Consider the following 23,456-nt stretch of genomic DNA (forward strand, 5'->3'; position numbering starts at 1 on the left):
TGTGCAAGCGAGGTGCTCTTTTGGTGGTGCACTTTTTCCATGCCTTTTTCAAGTTTTGACAACTTTTGTTTGACTAAGGCTGATTCCTAAATTGTGATTTTGTTTGTTTCTTTTGTATATTTTATTAGGTTTTAAACCTCTAGCCAAGCCTAATAAAAAAATTAAATTAACATAATAACACACAGTTTTATAGTGGTACACTCTCAAGATGAGAGCTACGTCTACTTTGTCGCTGCAATTTTTCATAATAACCCGAATCGAGAGTTGTGTTTATGATTCTCTCTTGCGCTCCACAAAGAACATCAACACTGAAGTATAAATAGATAGAACAAAATTAAACTAAGGGATACAAGCCTGAAATTCTCAAAATCACAAAAAAAAAACCTCGACTAAACGCTCATTTTCCAACCCCAATTCTTCATAGTCTTGTAAATGAATAAGGCTCCACAACTCTAACATATTTGTGTGAAAAATCCAATTTTATCTGTGTTTATTTATCGTACAGATTTAAGATCAAGTATAGATAATGTTGGATGCAGTGACGGAGCCAGCTAAGGCCCAGGGGGGGCTTAAGCCCCCCCTCAATTTTTTTTTGTTGCACTTTTTGCCCATTTTAAAAAAAAATTACATTTTTTTCTCTTGAAAATTTATACTTCTGGCCCAATTTTTATAATTTTTTTACAATCAAGCCCCCCCTGAATTTTTTTTCTTCAAATTAGCCCCCCCTGATGGGCTTTTCTGGCTCCGGATGTACCCGGTTTCAGCAAAGTGTGTAGGAGTTATTAGGATGCAAAGTGCCTTTTTTGGTAGTGCACTTTCCATGCCTTTGTCAAGCTTTTGTTTTAAGATTTATGTCCCATTAAGGCTGATTCTTGAATGTTGTTTATTTATATTTTTATTTGTGCAACCTTCATTTGTGTAGTACTTATTTCTCCTATTGTTTTAATTTGAGCCTAGATGTTGTTGAGTTTTTTTTAACAAGCTAGATGTTGTTGAGTTAATAATACTTTTTAGATCATGTTGTAACCCACAAGACATGTGTCATATGATTTTAGAGCTCAGAATTTGTCAAAATTGGATGTGGGTAGCCCAAGACCTAGCTATGCTTGTCGTGTTATGTAGCATGGTTTCAAATGTCGCCGGCTTTCCACGATTTTCGCCGTCCAAACGGCCGACGATGTGGAATATGTCGTTTGTCGTTGTTACGTCGTTGGATTTTTGGCGAAAACGACATCTCGTTTCCATGGATTTTCGGCCGTCCAAGCACAGCATGTTTTCCACACTTTTCCGGTGACAGTCGGCGAAAATCGGCGAGAAAGTTCGTCGTTTTTTTTTTTTTTGCAAAAACCCAGAATTTGTTTTCCTTGATTTGGCCTGTTAAATGATTTTTTTTTTTTAACATAATGTCCTTCATTAAAGTTGTTTGAAATGTTGTGATCTATGATATATATTTTTTCCAGATTTTTCTGACACTTCCGGCGAACCACCATTTTTCCTGCGAACCTTCATTTTTTCCGGCGAACCACCATTTTTTCCGGCGACATTTTTTGTTGTTGTGTTTTTCTGTTTTCTAGTAAGTTTATGACTGAAATAAAATTTTTGGAATTGTTGATATGAAATTGTTGGAATATTTATTAATTGAAATGTAATTGTGATTGTGTGAAATGAATTGAAATGTTGATAAAGAATAGGCATGATTAAAATGAATTATTGTTAACATCAATATAACTTGCATCAAGTTATGATGAAATTAACATGAATTATTGTTAATGAATTGAACGGCAACGAATACATTCTTGTTATAGCTTGCATCACAAAGAATCGTTATACAGTAAAATCAATGGTGACTATAATGAGTATGATTAACATGAATATTATTAGAAGAGAAAAGGAAAAGAATAATATTCAATATATGGCGACCTAAGAGATAATAACTAAATTGTTCAGATGACCATTGTTGTTAATAGTCGGTTGTTCGGGATCAACTCTCCACTCCCCGTCGACGACGAATTTTATCTACCACATGAAATATTTACTGCCATTAATCCTTTTTACATATTTATTTAAAATGTGGAATTTCAAATCAAATGAAAAGAAAGAATAAAAATGGTTTGTAAGTTCACCTCATATTTTCCTGGGTATAATTGTAGCCGCAAAGAGAAGAGTCCAGTACTGTTTTTCTCCATCTTTCTCTGCGAAAAAGTAACGACAAATCTATATATATTTTTTTTTTCAATTTTAATGACTTAAAAAACAATTAGTTGGACTGTAAATGAGATTTTACCAAGGTAACCCAACCATCAAATGAACCAGCTAAAAGCACTTCAGAGGCAGGATTAGGCCAAACTATGCAAGTTGAGCAAAGAAGTCTTAAAGCTCTCCGAGCATTGTCGACTCGCTTTTGCTTTTCCTCCATAATCCTTTGAGCCTCACTAATGAAAATAATAATAATAATAAAAAAGTTTATTATATTTCTTTAGACATTGAAAGTGAAGGAGAAAAATAATTTTGTACATACATAATTGCTAGCGCCATTTTTCCTTCTAAAATGGCCAATTTGGCTCGTGTTGAACGTATTTTGTCATGCGCTTTCATGATATCATTTTCTTGAAATTCCCATGCGTCGTTAATCTCTTGCTGTTGGTTTTCGGACAAGCTTTCTCCTTCCTATAAATTTGAAAATTAAAATGAGAAAGAAATAAATATATTTTTGGTCGAAAGTGAAAAAAAATAGATTAAATCAGGCCAACTGTTACATTGTGTGACGCGATTTCATCACCATTGGACCTCACGGAATTAAGCACGGATGAGAGCTCCAACTCCAGATTTTGAAGGCGGTTTCGTAATTGATTGTGAGTGATTTCTTCGCAGCGTGACTCGATATTATTTCGATCACGAGGCTCGTCGATGAAGCTCTCATTTTCTATATCTTTTCCTTCCGAAACCTCACTTGGTTCAATTTCAATTTCAAGTTGTTTTCTCTCTGTATTGGATTAACCGTCAAACAAATTAGAAATGGCGTTTGTAAAGTATTGTAAACGTGTGAATTATATAAATTTTGTTTACTGAAATTACCTTGAGTATCGATTTGATCTCTCCGAGATCTCAAAGTTTGCGACGATGCGTCATTTGAGGAAGACCTGCTGATCAACTGTCTTTTTTACAAATGAAAAAGCAACACACAGGGATTTTGTTTTAGCATTTTTGTACATTAGACAAGTAAAGCAATTACCTATAAAACTCTGAAATTTATCCAAATAATGACTACTCGTTGTCAATGTGTATTTTTATTATTTTAATTTTGAGCGATTTTTATTCAGCAAATGCATTAACTTAAAAAATAATTTAATTCCTTCTTTCTCAATACTGCAATGGATTTCTAGAGACCATAAAGTATGTGACCGTGTAACACTTAACTAGTGAAAAAAACCATATTTGACATTTATTTAGGAAACTAGTAGATACAAAAGAGAGATTCAAATATTATGAAATCTATTGCGTTTTTAACGTTTAAAAGATAAACTGGTTTATTTGTGTATTAGACTGATCAAAGCTAAGCTTTAAGGGCTCAAATGTCCTTCATATTTTATAACCAGATGAAAGATCTCCTCTTTTTATTAGAATTTTCCATCAATGTGGGACACTTTTTTTTTTTTTTTTTTTTTGCAAACTAATCAAAATTTCACATTCTATAGTAATCTAGTTGCTTTAACGTGTAGATTGATTGTACATTAATAAGTTTGAATGCCATAATTTTTTTTTAACAAATCATGAAACATTGAACTGTTTAATTTTTCTAGAGAGTATATTTCTAATTAATAAGCCGGCTAAGCGTAACAAATCATAAAAAAAAAAATTAAATGTAAAAATGAAATACCGTATCATCAGCTGGAAAGTTGGCATATTGGTTGTGAGAATCTCCTTCATCAAATCCAAAAGAATCATTCCTTTGCCTCTCCAATCTGCTCAATATCCCCTCAATTCCACTCTCTTCCTCTCTAAAAAAAAAAAATACATAAATCACAACTTATTACTAATAATAAATATATAATAAAAAACTGAAGTTCAACACAATGTGGTACTACCGTACTCAGTCTCATTATTAGCGTAAGGATACAGAGAAAGAATCGACGAGGCTTCTTCATCATGTAACTTTGCTTCCCCAAAATTACTACGATCCTTATCATCATCGTCGTTATTATTATCATTCCACGCACCATTATTACCAATCTCTTCTTCGGTTTCTGAATCCCAACCAAACGACAACCAACCACCTCTAGAAACGACAGCCTCGGCCAAATCGACCCGACCCGCTTCAACGAGCTCAATCCGGGTCGGAAAAGACTCGGGCTTCGACGAGCTCTTCATGAACTCCAAAATCTCCGCCTCCAAATCCGAGCCCTCGTCTTCCCAGTCGAAGCACCGAGTCCTCGTCGTCCTCGCCGCGAGCCCCAAGTTTCGCGGCGGCGTGAATAGCCGGCGGCGAGGCCAGGAAGTTCCGGCGGCGGAGAAGACGGGTATGGCATTTCGTCGAACACATGGAATGCGCGGTGAGGTCAGCATTGTGAGGAAACGAGACGAAAGGGCTTTGAACTGAAAGTAGCCAATAACAGATTTGGAAGCAAGAGAGCCGCTGAAATCCGACAATTCTGGACCTCATAATAGTTTCAGATATTTTCACGCGTCCAAAACCAAATATTAATTTCTTGTTTAGTTTTGCACTATTGAAATAAATCTATGGGTCACTGTTTTCTAGTTGTAACTAATACCAATTTAACAGTTTGGTTGGCTACATCAGAGTTTCAAATTTGAGAAACGATGGTGGGGGATAGTGTCTTTTTTTGGCAGGTCATCATTTCTCTGATTATTAAAATGAGGTTATGAATATAAACCAAAATTAAGAAAAAAATCGTTATAAAATCTTTAGTTAAAAAAATCCTTGAAAAAAAAAACAACGACAACAATCCCACATTCGAAAAGAAAGACAAAGTCCTGATTTACAAGACATATAAAACTAACTCCTAGCTTAGAACTTATTTGTGGTTATCACATAAATCATTCCACCAAATTATTATATTGCATGCATGACTGACATGACACTCAAGATTCTTTTTATCAAGTCAAGAAAACGACAAAGCTCAGGGCCTCCGATGCCTAGGATAGTTTGCTCGCAAGAAGGTCTCATATTTCACTCGAGTCGTCGTGCACTGATGATGAATGTCGGCGGGCTGAGCTCCGTAATTGGTAGTACAGACGTTGTAATAGCAACATATAATTTGGTCGCCTCCAAGGTTTGTAGTGCTTTCGGCATCGCCTCCAAAGTTTGCAATCTCTCCATCTCTATCATCGCCTTCAAGGTTCGCAATTCCTCCAGCTCCAACGCAGCCTACAAGGACCTCCAGCTCCGACATCACGTCCAAGGGTCTCAATTCCCCTGTCTCAATCGTCGCATCCAAAGTTTACAATCCATCCGAGAGTGTTTCATTCCTTTGAGATAGGATTAAAGGAAGAGAACTTGTGAAGAGTGACTAAATGAACGTTATATAGTTCAAAACCACAACTATGAAGTTTGTGATTCAATGTAGACACACTAATCACAAGAAAGCGGAAATGTAGTTTACTTGAAATATAACAATTTTGTGAAGTGTTTCTGGAAGTGTTCTAATTCAACAACAAAAACTAAACATAAATTGGTTTGCTAACTTATTGCTAATTGTGATTTTTATCACGCACACAAGTGCGCGTGTCGCACAAATAGTAAAGTGTACGTGAAGTATGGGTGTTGATCTCACGAAAACCAGCAATATGATTATGAGAAGCGGTTTAGACGATTAACAAAATAAATTAACAACTAAAAGCAATAAAAATCATGATATTTCAACAAAGAGAAAGTAAGGATTATGATTATACCGGTAATGACTAGGGAGACTTCGGGCTAGGTTGGGGCTTCGGGCTCGAACAAACTAATTGTCGTTACGTCTATTGTTGGGGTTTTTTTTACTGCAAGCTTGTTAGGAAAGATGTCTTGCCACATTTGCACATTGTGCTTAGACATCTTGTCCATGTACGTTGGTATGTATTTTGGCAAGTTTCTCATTTTGCCATAATGTTTTCGCGAATGACTTTCTACATTGGTTTATGCATGTGTATGGGTAAAGATACCCTAGATTGACTTGAGATGCTGACTATTACAAAATTCGTGCGCTTCTCCCTTAGTAGTCTTGACGCATTCATTCATACTTTTAGGGTTTCTAGACGTGCACGATCAGCGGACTCGAAAACTAATTGTTTGATGAATGTGGTGTAATTCTCTAAACACATCTTCTGATTCATTGAGTGTTGGAGAATTATTGTGAGTTCTGTAATTGCGTGATTGCTTGTTTACGGTCGTTCATATTGAGATCTACCAAACACACGGGAGGTGTTTGAGAATGGAAATGATGGGAGCTCAGATTCAAGGGGAGCCTGAGTTGAAAGTCACGGGTAGTATTAGGAAAATGCATTGAAGCAGGGGTTGCTCATATTAGGAAAAGCTTGAATGTGTGCTTTTCTCAAATCTGTTGATAGCAAGACCTGGAAAGCCGTTATTAATGGTTGGACTGCTCCCACTATGAAAGATGCTGAAGGTGTTGTTGTTAGCAAACCAGAAAAAGATTGGAATACTACTAAAGATAAAGTTGTTCTTGGTAACACTATGTTCTTAGTGTTATATACAATGATGTTGATGAGAATATTTTCAGGCTCATAAACACATATAAGAGTGCCAAGGAGGCATAGGGTATTCTTGAAGTTGCTCACGAAGGGGCTTCTAAAGTCAGTGGCCAACGTCATCAGCTTCTCACTACCAAGTTTGAAGGAATAAATATGCTTGAAGAAGAAACCATTTTTAAAATCAATGTGCGTATCTGTGACATTGTTAATGAGTCTTTCTCTCTCGGTGCTTCTATGAGTGATGATAAGTTTGTTTGAAAGATTCTGAGATCTCTTCCTGAAAGATTCAACATGAAAGTCGTTGCTATACAAGAAGTCCATGACCTCTCACAGATGAAAATTGATGAGCTAATTGGGTCTCTATTGACCTATGAAATGCCTCTTCCCAAAGCTAAAACGAAGAACAAAGACTTGGCACTTAAGCACTCTATTACTAAACAGAGAGAGCATGCATCTTCTGAACTAATGATGATGTTAATGATGCTATTGCTATGCTTGCCAAGAATTTTGACAGGGTTATGAGAAGGCTGGACAAAAGATCTGGACGAAATGTCTAACATGTTGTCAGAGAAAATTTGCCACAACAATAGTATCAGAAACGTGGAAACTCTAAGCGAACTGGTCGTGATGGTGATAAATTCAACTCCTACAATTCCAACAGGTCTGAAGGAATTCAATGTCAATAATGTGAAGGTTATGAGTATATTCAGAAATAATGACCTAATTTTATGAAGAAGCATAATAGAGGTTACAATGTCACCCTCTCTGATGATGAATCTGAGCGAAATGAATCTAATCAGATCAGTAATTTTGTGGCTTTTACTGCTTCTGTCACGAATAATGTCTTTGATGAGTCTACTTTTGCTGCTAGGTCATTTAATTTTGCTAATGTTCAAATTCATTCCGATGACGATGATGAACTCCCTGATGAAGTTTTGGTTGATGCTTACCAAACTCTTTATTCAAGTTCCAGAGAATCGGAAAGAGACTATTGAGTCTCTCATGGAAGAAAAAACCAAACTTTTGGAGACTATTGTCGAGTTAAAAGGTGAAGTGGGAGGCTTACTTCTGAACTTGTGAAGATGACCAAATATGTTAGAATGCTTAACTCGGGGACATATAATCTTGACAAGATCCTCATCGTAGGGAAGCCTGCTAAGAACATGAAAGGGCTAGGCTATACTAATTGTACTTCCAGTTCCATGACTACATTTGTTCCTACCACTCAGAAAGGAACTGGATGGATGCCTCCAAAGATGTCTCAAACATCTGGCTCTCATGTACATCAACAATCAACATCATTTCCAGCATGAGTCTGCTATTAGATCAACGAGGTCTCCTGTCAACAGACCTTATTGGATCTATCATTATTATGGTTGATATGGTCATATACGCCCATTTTGTTATCGTCTTTATGGGAGAAATCTTCATCACCCTCAATTCTCCCATAGACTTTAGGATGTCCAACCCTCATACTCTCACAAAATTTAGAGAGGTAAAACTAATTATAAGGCCAATATTGCTTACATCTATCTTCGTGCTTCCACATATGAAGACTGGTATATTGGATAGTGGTCTGCTCTCGCCACATGACTGGGGTCAAAATCTACCGGACCAACATCAAGCCCTACTTTAATTGTCATGTTACCTTCGGTGATGGTGTTAAGGCTAAACTCATTGGTAAATGTCAGCTTAACTATCATGGTCTTCCTTACTCGAAATATGCATTCTTAGTTGATGGTCTTACTGCTAAACTCATCATATTAGTCAGCTATGTGATTAAGACTTGCTTGTTAACTTTACTTGTGATGAGTGTATTGTGTCTAAGCATCAACAGGTCAATCTTATGAAGGGAATTCGCTCTCCAGATAATTGTTACATCTGGTCCCCCAGGAAAGATTCGCAGGTTCAATTATGTCTCATTTCCAAGATTGATGGAGCTGAATTGTGGCATCAGAAACTTGGTCATGTCAACCTAAGAAGTATGAAGAAGATCATATATGAAAATGTCATTGTTGACATTCTTGAACTCAAGGTTGAATAAGGAAGAATTTGTGGTGAGTGCCAAGTTGGAAAGCAGGTAAAGACATCGCATAAGATAATGCAACATCTTACTACCTCGCGTGTTCCGGAACATCTCCAAATGGATTTTATGGGTCCAATGCAGGTGAAAAGTCTTGGAGGAGAGAGATAAGTTTTTGTCTGTGTGGATGACTACTCTTGGTATAATTGGGTTAATTTTATTCGTGAAAAATCTGACACATTTGCTGTGTTTGAAGCTCTTTGTAATCGGGTTAACATGAGAAAAGTGAAATCATTGGAAAAATTATAATAATCAGAAGTAATCATGGGATGGAATTCGAAAACTTCTCCTCTTTTTGTGACTCTGAAGGCATATCTTATGAATTTTTTGCTCCCATTACTTCTCAACTTAATGGAATTTTTGAGAGAAAGAATCGTACACTGCATGAGATGGCCAGAGTGATGATTTTGGGTAAGAATCTTCCCTTGCATTTTTCGGCTGAAGCTCTTAACACAACTTGCCATATTCATAATCGAGTGACCATTCATCCAGGGACTACTACCATTCATTATGAGATCTGGAGGGGGAGAAAGCCTAATGTCCAATACTTTCACGTGTTTGGCTCTACATGTTATATTCTTGTTTATAGGGAGCAGCGTAGAAAACTGGAACCCAAAAGTGATGAAAGAAACAAACTGTACTCAACAGAGGCTGAATACATTGCAGCATGAAGTAGCGGTACTAAACTTCTATGGATGAAATCAAAGATTTAAATATCGTTTTTGATGTCGTTTCGATCCTCATGATTTACGGAAAACCGACACGCCGACGGAAAATCGAACGGAAAAAATGTGGAGAATGGCAAATGAAATGCTGTTTTCGATGGAAAACCGATGTGCCGATGGAAAACCGAACGGAAATAATGTTGCATAATATTATATATATATATATATATGTGTGTATTTTTAAAATTTTTAAGCTTGAGATTTATGTTAACTATATTTTATAATCTTCAATGTAATTTATTTTACAGTAATATGATATCAAATACCTGCCATTCATTCATTTATTTAAACTCAATACATATATTTATATAAATTTTACACATATACCTATAATATTTTTTTTTTCCTATCCATAATCAGCTCATGAATGATGAAACATAAACGTAATGCTCATATTTTTCAATAAATTCTAAACACAAATACATTTAAATATAATAGTTTAATTAAAAAGTAATAGATTATTCTACATATTTATGTATGGAATTAAATAATCTTAGAAGTTAGAACTGATATTCTTAATATATTGCTACAGTTCAAAATAGGTGACTTCCAATTTTACTATATTAACTAACGTGAGGTGATTGCTAGGTGTTGATTTATGCAATCAGGATTCTTAATCTTACAATTATTATTAAATTTTCAAAAAGAAAATGTCTAATCGTATTGATTTATGCTGTCAGCGGGATTATCTAGTGAGGTGTTGATTTATGCCGTGGACTTATTTGGGCCCACTGGTGTTAATATTTTGGCCCAACAAAAAACCATAGTTTATAATATATCAAATATCTTGGGCAAGTTTATTTAGGCCCAATAAGGTTTAATATCTTATTCTCCGGCTTCTTCTCCAGCTGAAAGCCGCCCAAACAGTCTCGTTTTGCTCGATAATCTCCAAATCTCCACGATTATTTTTGCATTTTATTCATTTTACAGACCGAAAACTAGTTGTCATTTTTCGGCTCGAACGGCACGTCGTTTTCCCGAAAATCGAATGACATAAGATGGAAAAATGATTTCACTGACTTCATCGGCCATTTTCACATCGGCAACGGCCACATCGACGACTTTCTCCGACTTCCGGTGAAATTTAAAACCCTGGATGAAATAGATGCTTGCTGAGTATGATGTCGCACAAGACGTCGTGACATTGTACTGCAACAACATGAGTTCCATTAGCATCTTTAAGAATCCGATTAAGCACATCAAGATGAAGCACTTTGAAATATGACATCAATTCATTAGAGAGCTTGTGGAAGAAAAAAGGATCAGTCTTGAGCATGTTCGTACAAACAAACAATTGGCTGATATTTTTACTAAGGCCTTAGATGCCAATCAATTTGAAACTCTTCAATCTGCTCTTGGCTTATGTGTGATTAACTTATCGCAATTACTAGGTCTAGGTCAGTGTTGTCATTCATGGGACCATTTATCTGGCTGACCCATTCGTCTAAGTTGCCAATGTGTTTGTGATTCTCGATTCTATTTGTTGGTCCTATTTTCTGGTTGACACCCTCTACAAATCTACAACGAGTTAATTTTGGCCATTATGATGTATTGGGCCTTGTTTGGGACTGGCCCCCACTCCGTCCTTCAAGCGTAATAATTTAAAGCCTTCTAATTTTTATTTTAAGTTTTATTTATTTATCAGTGCAATTTAATTCATTATAACGATTATCTTTCTTTGTAACCTAAGGTTAGACTCAATTCGGTTGTTACGAGACCGGTTCGTCGATGCTGACTCTCGCGAGGAAGGATGATAGCGATACTCTCGATCAAGCTATTGACGATCGGCGTGGCATAAGGCAAGGTGTGGCGCGACATGGCACGGCGCCGTGAGATCCTCGGCGTAGCTCGGCACCCAAACCCACGCTTTTGCTCTCAGGCACGGCCTTGATTCTGACGTAAAGATCAGATCTGTGCTCCTCGACATGTACTCAAAATCGGGCCTTTTTGGGTCAGGGATCCGGATCTTCGAGACGATGCCAGAGAGGAAAATCGTCTCTTACAATGCCTTCATCTCAGGTTTAGGACTCCATGGCTTGCCGGCCGAGCCTTCAAGACCTTCACCAAGGTTTTGAGTGATCTGAGGGACTATATGCTCGTTCCATACCATGGGACTTTCTCGGCTCTGCTCTTTGCTTGCTATCACTCCGTATCAAGGATAGTCCCACATCGACTGGGTATTACGATCATGTGCTCTTTATAAGGCTTGTGGGTTACTCATCTAATTACCAAGCTTGGTTTTAGATGGAACCCCACACCTTTAAGATGGTATCAGAGCGGGGCCCATTCTCGGTTGTGGGCTACCTGATCGGGCCTATACTTCACGCTTCCAGTGCATGTGCCAATGTGTGCCTGTGCATGTGCGCGTGAGGGGGTGTATGAAGGATAGTCCCACATGGGTATTACGATCCTGAGCTCTTTATAAGGCTTGTGGGTTACTCCTCTAATTACCAAACTTGGTTTTAGATGGAACCCCACACCTTTAAGACTCCGACCTCGTCAGTAAGGGCTCGTCCCAGACCATGGGACTTTCTCGGCTCTGCTCTTTGCTTGCTATCACTTGACCTCGTCGATAAGGGCGTGTACATCATCAAGAAGATGAGCGAATTCTCGGTCGAGGCTAGAGCCGATCCATGTCCACATGGTCAAGCTCCTCGGGAAAAATGGGAGGCTTGGTGAGGTTTATCGTCTCATTCTTTCTCTAGCATTTTTGTTGTGTTGCGATGCTCATTGAGACTTTGAGTTGGACTTTGAGTTAGGCTGAGATCGTAGCGCAGAGGCTCATGGATAATAATGACCTGGAAATGGTTTATTCTTATAGAGTTGTGATCTCCAATGTATATGCTTGTGATAAGAGTGGGAGAAGGTAGACTGTTGAAGAAGAACAAGACTCCTGGGATTAGTTGGGTCTAAGGCAATAATATTGGATACTCGTACTTTATAGACAGCCCTCAAGTCCTAGAGTAAATCATTTAGTTGTGAGTCGTTCATTTATTTATGGAAAATTGCCAAAAGTAGGACTAAATTAAGGCAAAATTCCATTTTCCTATTTTTTTCAAAAATTTACCAAACTAGGATCGGTCAAACAAAAGTCAAATGAGAGATACACAAAAATCTACCTATTATACCACCATACTAATTACCAACCTACAATCTTCCCCAATAAAATCTCTTATTTTTTCTCTTTCTTTCTATTTTCCCGCTCATCCCATCGAAAAAACGATTTTTTTTTATTAGTCCTAGTTTGGTAAATTTTTGAAAAAAATAGGAAAATGGAATTTTGCCTTAATTTAGTCATAGTTAAGGAAATGTCCCTTTATTTATTTGTATGTATAGGAAGATAAAAACCTATTATACGTGAATTATACTTCTTGGTTTTGAGCTCCTTAGCAAGAAGACAGCCTGGAAAGGCATGACATTCTATTTATAGTGCAATGAAAAAAATTATTATACATTATTATATGTCATAGTTATGAAAAAAAAAATAGTGAAAGAAAAAAGAAATGACCGATTCATTATTAATGGTCATACTGCACAATTTGATTCACTTTTGTGCCTTTCTAAAATACTATCATGTGGTACCGTTTAAGGTTTTGATTTTAGATGAAAGTAGTAACCATTTTTTTCTTAAAGAAATAAAAGGAATAATAACAAGAAAAAAATTTGTATATGATCTCATCTTTATCCTGATGAGTAAATCAGTGCCGGTTTGGTAATGGCGTTTCACGTTGTGACTATATAAATCAAATGGTTGGAAATATTTTGGCCCTAGAAGGATAAGGCTCGTCAAACATCTAGAAGCTACCACCAACAAATCAATTCCTTCACCAGACATCTTCAAATTTGAGTTCATGTAGCCTTTTGGGTACGCTCCAACTTCAGCACGTGTACTCAACTCTCCTTCATAGGACTCCAACACATGTTGAACATAACAAAGTATGGCGAAATTCAACAAAAAAAATTCATATTTCGACATTTAAGAATCCATAACAAAGATGCATGTAAGTGTACAATGTAAGATATTTTTACACATACTAAAGGTGTTCTAGCAACATGAACACGTTAAAGCGGAAGCGAAAAGGATCGGTTTACCTCCGGCCATTGTTGTGTTTTTCCGGCGAGCTCGGGACTCCGATTCCGACGAGAATTTTGTGGTTCTTCTAGGCTCTTACTCTCTCTTTTAGATGGTGTTAGTTTCTGAATTGAATGAGTGAGCCTAGGGACCTCAAAATCGTTTATAATATATTCTCATAACCATCAATGAGAAATATCACGTTATAATAAACGTAATCAATTTGCTTAATTTTGGCTCTTAATTGTGCGTTATATTTGGTCGAAAACCGTTTGTATATGGACCATATTAATGGAGAGATTATTTCCATTGATAACAAACTCAAAAATGGAAATATTCTTATATTCTCCCACTTGGTCCATATAACGAAGCACTCACATTAAAGAAACACAATATATGAATCATAGCGATAGGTTCTCTATGAGCGATTATTATCTTCCATGTATTACGATATACTAAGTTTCTCAATTCAATAGCCTTTCTAATTCTTTAGTGAATAAACCATACGTTTATTCTAGGTCCACTTAAACGATATTTCTCGATAAACTAAAATGAATGTGCACAACCATATGAGAAAATATCTAACTGAAATGTACCCCATAATAAGGATTACATCATGTAACCAGATACCATGATTTCTAAATGATCCTTGAATTTCTTTAGTCGCATGCCTTTAGTCAAGGATCGGTAATCATCAACTCAGTGCTAATTTGTTGGATGACCACTTTATCATCTTTAACACGTTCTATAATAGCTAAATACTTAATGTCGATGTGTTGCTTCGACTTCAATTTTATTAGCCATCAAAACAACAGTTGAATTGACATAGTACAACTTTAGTGGCCTAGAAATAAAGTCGACAACTCTAAGCCCATATTTGAAACTCTTCAACCAAACACCGTGTGATGTAGCTTCAAAACAAGATACGAACTCAATCTCCATAGTGGAAGTAGCAGTCAATGTCTGCTTTTTGCTTCTCCAAGACACGGCTCCGCCGGCTAGCATAAAAACGTATCCTGAAGTGGATTTTCTCGAATCCATGCAGCCAGCGTAGTCAGCATCAAAGTAGCCAACCACCTCCAATTCATCGGTCCGTCTGAACATAAGCATGTAGTCCTTTCTTCCTTGAAGGTATCTCATAATCTTCTTTGCAGCTTTCCAATGGTCAAGACCTGGGTTACTCTGATATCTACCCAATACTCCAACAACATATGCAATGTCAGGTCTGGTACAAACCTGAGCATACATAAGGCTTCCTACAGCGGAAGCGTATGGAATATTCTTCATTTGTTCCCTATCAAGGTCATTTTTCGGACATTGGTCCAAACTGAATTCATCACCCTTCACAATGGGTGCTACACTTGGTGAACAATCTTTCATCTGAAATCTCTCAAGAACTTTGTTGATATAGGTCTCTTGAGACAAACCCAAAATGCCTCGTGATCTTTCTCTATGGATCTTAATGCCAATAACATAAGATGCCTCACACATATCTTTCATATCAAAATTCTTTGAAAGAAACTGTTTCACCTCATATAGCATTCCATTATCATTAGTTGCAAGTAAAATATCACCCACGTATAAAACAAGGAAACATATCTTGCTCACACTAACCTTTTGGTATATACATTGATCCATGACATTCTCTTCAAACCCGAATGAAGTGATGACATAATGAAACTTTAAATACCATTGGCGGGAGGCTTGTTTCAAACCGTAAATGGATTTATTAAGCTTGCAGACTAAATGCCCACCATCACTAGAAGAGAATCCTTCAGGTTGTTTCATGTAAACCTCTTCCTCTAGATCTCCGTTAAGGAGGTTGTTTTCACATCCATTTGATGTAACTCAAAATCAAAATGAGCTACTAATGCCATAATCGTGCGAAGAGAATCTTTCTTTGATACGGGAGAAAAGGTCTCTGTGTAATCGATTCCTTCTCTTTGAGTGAACCCTTTGGCTACAAGTCTTGCCTTATGTCTCTCGGTGTTGCCTTGTGAGTCTTTCTTTGTTTTAAAGACCCATTTGCATCCAATGGCTTTTACACCATCAGGCAACTCGACGAGATCCCAGACTTGATTAGTTGCCATAGAGTTCATTTCCTCAATCATGGCATTGTGCCATAAGTTAGATTCTTTAGAACTTACAACTTGTGAAAACGTTTCAGGATCATTCTCAGCTCCAATGTTGCACTCCATTTCTTGCAAATACACTTCATAATCACTAGGGATTGCTGATCTTCTAACTCTAGTAGATCTTCTTAATGTTGCTTCATCATTCTCTTGATGATCTTGTTGTTCAATATGTTGTTCAACATGATCTTGACCAGCAACTTGATCTAAATGATCAACATTATTAGCTTGTGGAACTTCAATAGTTGGTTGTCGTACACACGATTGAGCTTGAGGAGTGTGTACGATAATCAGTCTATCACTTGAACTAGAAGGTTCATCTTCATTGTGATATAATGCAGACACTGAGTCATGCAATTGGTCACTCCCACTAATCAAGTCATTCTCAAGAAATTTTGCGTTTCTTGATTCCATAATCCTAGTACTGACCTTTGGACCTTTCGGCATATCCAATGAAATACCCACTTATAGTCCTAGGGTCTAGTTTCTTTTTCTTGTGGATTATAAATTCTCACTTCAGACGGGCATCCCCAAACGCGTATATGTCGCAAACTGGGTTTCCAACCTTTGAATAACTCAAATGGCGTTTTTTTTAAAACAGCCTTGGTTGGAACTCGGTTTAATATATACACAGCCGTCTTTAGTGTTTTAGTCCACAAGAATTGAGGAAGTTTTGTTTTACTCCTCATACTTCTCACCATGTCCATTAAAGTTCGGTTTCTTCTTTCTTGAACACCATTCTGGTCCGGAATACCAGGCATAATGTATTGGGCAACAATCCCATGTTCTTGAAGAAACTTCGCAAATGGTCCAGGTGCTTGTCCATTTTCAGTGTATCTACCATAATACTCACCACCTCTATCTGATCTCACGATCTTGATTTGTTTACCACATTGTTTCTCTACTTCGGCCTTGAAAACTTTAAAGGCATCTAAAGTTTCATCCTTGGAACGAAGTAAATAGAGATACATATATCGTGAGAAATCATCTATGAAAGTGATAAAGTATTTTGAACTACTTGCATCCATGTCAGGACAACAAATGTCTGTATGTATGATTTCTAACAATTCAGTACTTCTCTTTGCACCCTTTTTAGACTTGTTGGTTTGCTTTCCCTTTATGCCATCCACACACGTCTCAAAGTCAGTAAAATCAAGAGCACTAAGTACTCCCTCATTCACTAACCTTTTAATTCTAAAAAATGGAGATATGTCCCAATCTGTGGTGCCACAATAGAGAAAAAATTTCATTCATAATACAACGCTTCAACCCAGCAGTGACATTCATGGAGTAATGAGCAATGTTAGTTTGTAATGTAATGGAATAAAGACCTCCAGACAATGTACCATGACCACTAACTTCATATTTATTAAATAAGGTTGAACCTTTATCCGAAAAAGTGAAATTCATAACCATAGGGCACAAGCCTTGAAATTGAAATTAAATTCCTTGAAAAACTAGGAACGTAAAAAGTCTTTTCCAAACGCAAAACAAAACCACTGCTTAACACCAAATTGTAAGAACCAATAGCCTCCACATGTGAGTTCATCTTGTTCTGTCTGAATGGATGTATTGCTCACTTCTTACTGGCTGTCGTAGGTTTTGAAACTCTGCAAGGTAATTGAAACATGGATTGTAGAACCATAGTCAATCCACCAAGTATTATGACCAACATTTGTTAGATTTAATTTATGACATACGAACAAAAGTTAAACACCCTTTTATCAGTCATACCTTTTGAACATAAGGCACTCTTTCTTTATGTGTCCCTTCTGATTGCAAAAGAAACACTTTGCCTTTTTCTTAATGTTCTTATTGACCTTTTGATCTTTAAGGGTTTCTGGCATGTCAACTTCCAAGGCCTTTAGAGATGCAATATTTGTCATGCGCACGATAAGGGCATTCGTAAAATCTTTGTGTGAAGTGACAGAAATTTGGTCTATTGCCTTCAACAAAATACCAATTGCTTCATATTGCTCAAGGGAAGCCCCAATCCCAGCAGATATTTTGTTCCTTATGAGCCTGATGCAGAGGCGATTAAAACGCTCCCACTTTTCATAAAGAATAACCTGATCTGGGGTACTCACGTGAGTAATTTGTTGGAATCTATCTAGGGTTTAAGAAAATAATTAACGCTTCGGTAAGCGGCGGAATTTTAAAAATTTTCTTTTACAAGTAAAACAGTTTTTACTAACCTAGACAAAGAGTAAGTACATATAAATAAAAACTATTATGAGCTAAGAAGTTTACTAACCTTTCTTGAAGCTTGATCTTTGAGAAGCTTTTGGAAAGTTCGCAACGCTCGTCTCCCCTCGCAGCACGCCTCTCTTTCTTTCCTCGGCACCTCGAGCAACCACGAAAGTTTCTATCACTAAATCACTCGAAATAAAGGAATTAGTGAGTGGGCACTTTTAAACACTACGACTTAAGAACGAGTCTTGAAGTCGCAGAGCTAAACTCTAGGTCAAATGAGGACCTAGGTGCCAAAACAAAAAAAAAGTCGAAAATAAACTAGAGAGGGAGAGGAAGGGGCGGAAACCACAAGTTCTAGAGATAGAGGCTCTCAATCTCTAACTTATGTGGAATGAGTAGAATGAGAGGAATGAGGGTCCTATTTATAGGAGAAGGGTTGGCCTTGGAAAGAAGTAGTTTCCTCTTATTTTCCAAGCCTTTATGAGGAAATCTTATTTCCTATTTTTCCCTTGCTTTGCACGTCCAACATGTGCTTCAATAAGCCTTGGATTTGTTTCCTCATTTAGTTTGTCTCTCTCTTTCCCTTGTGTTGGCCGAACTTATGCTTTCCTCATAGAGGAAATTTGTTTCCTCTTTTTCTTTTGGCAAGTATCTTGATACATTTATGCACAAAATAATCTCTCTTTCTCTTGGGTATTTGGGCGCCCATTTCACATCTAGAAGGAGCTTCTAGAAGCTTCTTCATTTGTTCATGACAACATGTGAAAGGCCCATTAAGAATTTTCAATAAAATTCTTATGAAATAAAATTAATTCACAAGGCCCAATGATCAAGTCATGGCCGAGTGACATTAAGTCATCAAATGAACTTGTCAAAAAATTTATTGACATTCATTTCATCCTTTGTCTCAAAAGACAAAAATACCCTTTTGACTATTTTCGTTTTTGTTTTGACTTAGCTTCCAGTTTAACTATTCCTAATCGATGTGATTCGTGATAGTGACCTCATGGACCCAAATGAACAAAGCTTGAGCTAAACACTTGGACTCAAAAGTTCACAAACCTTTTCCAAGTTTAGCTTAATGCCAACTGACTCCACTAAAGAGTTGACACTGAAAATCTCTCGGTTCAAATGAATTTATTTTCTACTCAAGAATTCAACATAATTATGATGAGCGGATCCACTGAATATTATCTATGTTTACCCTTCATGAATGTCATCAGCTAGTCGGGATTTACTAAATTACCATTTTACCCTTCTAGCTGTTATTTCCTCAACTCCTTTGTCGCTTGTGAATAAGTTAGAAACAATGTATTGACGAGGAGCTAACAAGTCACATTGTTTCATCCAAAAGAGTCAGGACTCAATTTGGACACTGGCCAGTTCATTTATTCACACTCCAAGGAACAAAGCATGAGGTGACATACATTGCATTTCAGCAATCTTGTACATGACTTCCATATCTATGAGAACTTCACAAAGTTACTCATGACATTCTCACAACTTAGTACTTCACCAATAGGCCCTGTTCGGAATCACATAGTGAGTCCGAACTCTGACTTTCTCAAATGAGAATACGTAAGCTGTGAAATGGCATGTCTCATTTCAGGATTAAGGTAAGCATGATGCAATTCACACATAGTGACTTCGAGACATAAGAGGTTAAATGGTTTGTTCTTATCTTGTCTCTAGAAGTGCACTGGTCAATTCAGTACCTTCGAAAGATACCTAAAAGAACTATAGAGTCTCCAACTCTCAATGCCTCATAACCAGACATCATAGATTCTTCTAACAATCGTACTGAGGTCAATAGTCCTTTGACCCTAAGATTGCGAATATATCGTTTTAAGCAAACTACGAAGAGTTTGTTCATGCAAATCTACATTTGTCTCTTCGTAAGTTGTTAAGTTTGTTTATGGACTAAAAGACTAAGGTTTTATCATAAAGCTTCAAACAAAGAAAGAATGAATAAACGTTTCAACTTTATATTAATGAATAAGCAATTACAAGCAAGAGTCTTCGTAAGACTATATGACATCAAATGTACATAAATAGACACTACTACTCTTCTTGTGGGCACCATTGACAACAAACTCCCACTTGACTCAAAGAAGATGTGAGTAGTCCTACATGCCTAATCCCTCTCGAAGTTGGTCGAAGACCATGTTCTCTAGGGCCTTGGTGAATGGATCTGCCAGAGATCTACTTCACCTCCACGTCTCCGCGCTGCGCGATCTCTCGAATCAAATGGTATTTCCTCTGAATATGCTTAGAGCGCTTATGGCTTCGAGGTTCCTTTGAGTTAGCGACAGCCCCACTATTATCACAATAAAGGGTCATGGGCTCGTCGACGTTTGGAACAACTTCCAAATACTTAAGGAATTTTCTAAGCCATACAGCCTCTTTGGATGCTTCACAAGCAGCCACATATTTTGCTTCCATTGTGGAGTCAGCAATGCAAGATTGCTTAATACTTCTCCACACAACAGCTCCACCATTAAGGATGAACACAGATCCTGAAGTGGATTTCCTGGAATCCTTATCCGCTTGAAAATCGGAGTCGGTATATCCCGTCATAGTCAGGTCAGTACCTGAGTATGTAAGCATCAAGTTCCTAGTTCTTCGAAAGATACTTAAGAACATGCTTAACAGCAATCCAGTGCTTGGGTCCAGGGTTGGATTGGAAACGGCTAACTACGCCAACGGCGAAACAGATATCAGGTCTAGTGCAAAGCATAGCATACATGAGGCTTCCTACGGCAGAGGCGTATGGAATCTTCCTCATATCTTCAATCTCTTGTGCAGTCCTGGGAGACTGGTCCTTAGAGAGTGACACTCCATGCCTAAAGGGTGTTTGACCCTTCTTGGAGTCTTGCATCGAGAAGCGATCCATCACATTATCAATATAAGATGCTTGAGAGAGCGACAGGGTCCGGTTTTTCCTATCTCGAAAGATTTGGATTCCCAGAATGTACGCGGCTTCTCCTAGATCCTTCGTATCGAATTGCTTTGCCAGCCAGACATTAACCTCAGATAACTTACCCACGTCATTACCAATGAGTAATATATCATCGACATATAGTACCAGAAACACAACTTTCCCTTCGTGTATTAACTTGTAAACACAAGGCTCATCTATTGATTATTCAAAGCCAAAGCTCTTTACAGTTTCATCGAATCTAAAATTCCATGACCTAGATGCTTGCTTTAATCCATAAATGGACTTAAGCAACTCACAAACCTTGGTCTCTTGACCTTCTTCCACGAAACCGTCTGGTTGAGCCATGTAAATGCGCTCGTCAAGATTGCCATTCAGAAAAGCTGTCTTGACATCCATTTGTCAGATCTCATAGTCGAGAGCCGCAGCTATGGATAGGAGTATGCGGATGGATTTAAGTATCGCGACTGGCGAGAAGGTTTCTTCATAGTCAATCCCTTCTTGTTGGGTATAACCCTTCGCCACAAGTCGTGCTTTGAACATCTCGACGTTCCCATCAGGACCCGTTTTCTTCTTGTATATCCACTTACACCCTACGAGTTTAATCCATTCAGGAAGGTCTACAAGTTTCCAGACTTTGTTGACATACATCGAGTGCATTTCAACTTTCATGGCGTCAAGCCAAAGGTTTGATTTAGAACAAGCCATCGCTTGGCTATAGGAAACAGGATCATCCATGTCGGAGACGGCTACGAGAGAGTCTCCATAAGACATGTACCTGTCAGGCTTTTGAGTAGCCCTCCTACTACGTTGAAGTACTACTTGATGAGATTCTGATGAGTTAGGTTGTGTTTCAGTTGGGGTAAGAACAGTTCTTACAGATGAGGTAGAAGCTTTCTCACCTAACTTTTCTTCAAGCACAATTTTGCTTCTAGGTTTTGCATCTTTCATAAAGTCCTCCTCAAGGAAACGAGCATTCGTGCTAACGAAAGTCTTATCGTCCTCAGGACTATAGAAGATGAAACCTTTGGTTTCCTTTGGATATCCCACAAACAGGCACAATTCTGACCTACTAGCCAACTTGCTAGTCTTTTGCCTTAGCATATGTGCAGGGCAACCCCAAATTCGGATGTGGCCCAAACTTACTTTACGGCCAGTCCATCGTTCATAAGGAGTACCAGGAACCGTTTTAGACGGAACTTGGTTCAGAATGTAAGCGGCTGTTTCGAGGGCATATCCCCAAAAGGAAAGAGGGAGTGATGAGTAACTCATCATTGATCTAACCATCTCCATAAGAGTTCGGTTTCTTCTCTCTGACACTCCGTTTTGTTGAGGTGTGCCAGGTGCGGTAAGCTGAGAAGTGATACCTTCTTCTTTAAGAAAGTCATCGAACTCTCCAGACATATACTCACCACCTCGATCAGATCGAAGGGTTTTGATCACTTTGCTAGTTTGCTTTTCCACTAAAGCCCTAAAGACCTTAAATACGTTAAAGGTTTCGGATTTGTGTTTGAGCAAATAGAAAAACCCATATCGTGAGTAATCATCGGTGAAGGTAACGAAGTATTCGTATCCTCCACGTGCCTGTTGGCTGAGCGGACCACATACATCAGAATGTACTAGTTCCAGCAACTCAGTGGCTCTTCGACCCTTATCGGAGAAAGGTCGCTTAGTCATTTTTCCTTCTATGCAGGATTCATAAGTAGGTAGTGAACCTATTGCAGAGGCTTGGAGTGGACCGTCCCTCACAAGTCTCTTAATCCTATCTAAACTGATATGACCAAGTCTCAAGTGCCAGAGGTATGTTGATTTTGTTAGATCGGAGGATTCAGAAAGTTTGATCCTCTTTGGCTCCCTAATTAGATCGTTATCTATTTCGGTGTCTAAAAGAGAAGGTTGAGTGGGATAGATGTAAAAAAGAGCATTCTTCATACATGCATCAGTGACAAAAGAATTATCAGGAAACGAAATACGAATTTCATTCTTAATGAACTTTAAACAATAATCTTGCTCAAGAAGACGAGCAACGGATATTAAGTTCTTCCCAAAGGTAGGAACAAAATAAACATTATTCAAGTTTAAAGTGCGGTCTTCAAAAGACAGCGTCACGGATCCCACAGCCTTCGCAGACACCAGGCTCCCATTACCCCATTTGAAACAGAACTCGCCTTCCTCTAAGCTTTTGGTTTTCTTGAAACCATTCAAGGAACAACAAATATGGTTAGTAGCAGCGGAGTCAAGAATCCACGTTGATACATTATCAGCTACTAAGCATGCTTCGGTAACTAGTACAATACTATGTTCCTTTGCTTTGAGATAGGTAGGACAGTTCTTTTTATCGGCCTTGTGAGGTCTCTTCACAGTTCCAGAGGCGGAGGCTTTTTGCTCAGTAGCATGTGCCTCTCCTTGATTCCTCTTTCTTTTAGTGAGACCTACAGCAGTGTGAAGTTCCATCATAAGCTTGGTAACAGTGTACTCTAGCTTGTTCTTGGAGTAGTTCCACTTGAAGGTAAAAGATTCGGGGAGAGTTTCCAAGATCATATCTATTTTGATCTCCTCGTTAATCTTAGATCCTAGGATTTCCATCTTATTCAGATAACTA

At 37.8% G+C, this 23,456-nt stretch overlaps 1 protein-coding gene across 1 annotated transcript; it reads right to left on the reverse strand.

Annotated features, from left to right (window-relative positions):
* Positions 1–1,699: 1,699 nt before the first annotated feature.
* On the reverse strand, positions 1,700–4,648 carry LOC149403124 (protein PTST homolog 2, chloroplastic-like). The gene is made up of 8 exons (XM_089608734.1): positions 4,091–4,648; positions 3,878–3,998; positions 3,076–3,151; positions 2,757–2,983; positions 2,519–2,667; positions 2,285–2,432; positions 2,124–2,192; positions 1,700–2,016 (listed from the first exon to the last, which is right to left on the reverse strand). The coding sequence occupies exons 1-8, from the start codon at positions 4,561–4,563 to the stop codon at positions 1,921–1,923; spliced, it is 1,359 nt and encodes a 452-aa protein (XP_089464860.1). The 5' UTR covers positions 4,564–4,648; the 3' UTR covers positions 1,700–1,920.
* Positions 4,649–23,456: the final 18,808 nt, after the last annotated feature.

The sequence above is a fragment of the Urtica dioica genome, chromosome 3 (assembly GCF_054948205.1).
Source record: "Urtica dioica subsp. dioica isolate 48M chromosome 3, U.dioica_male_clone48M_v1_H2, whole genome shotgun sequence".
In the NCBI taxonomy this organism is placed as follows: Eukaryota; Viridiplantae; Streptophyta; class Magnoliopsida; order Rosales; family Urticaceae; genus Urtica; species Urtica dioica.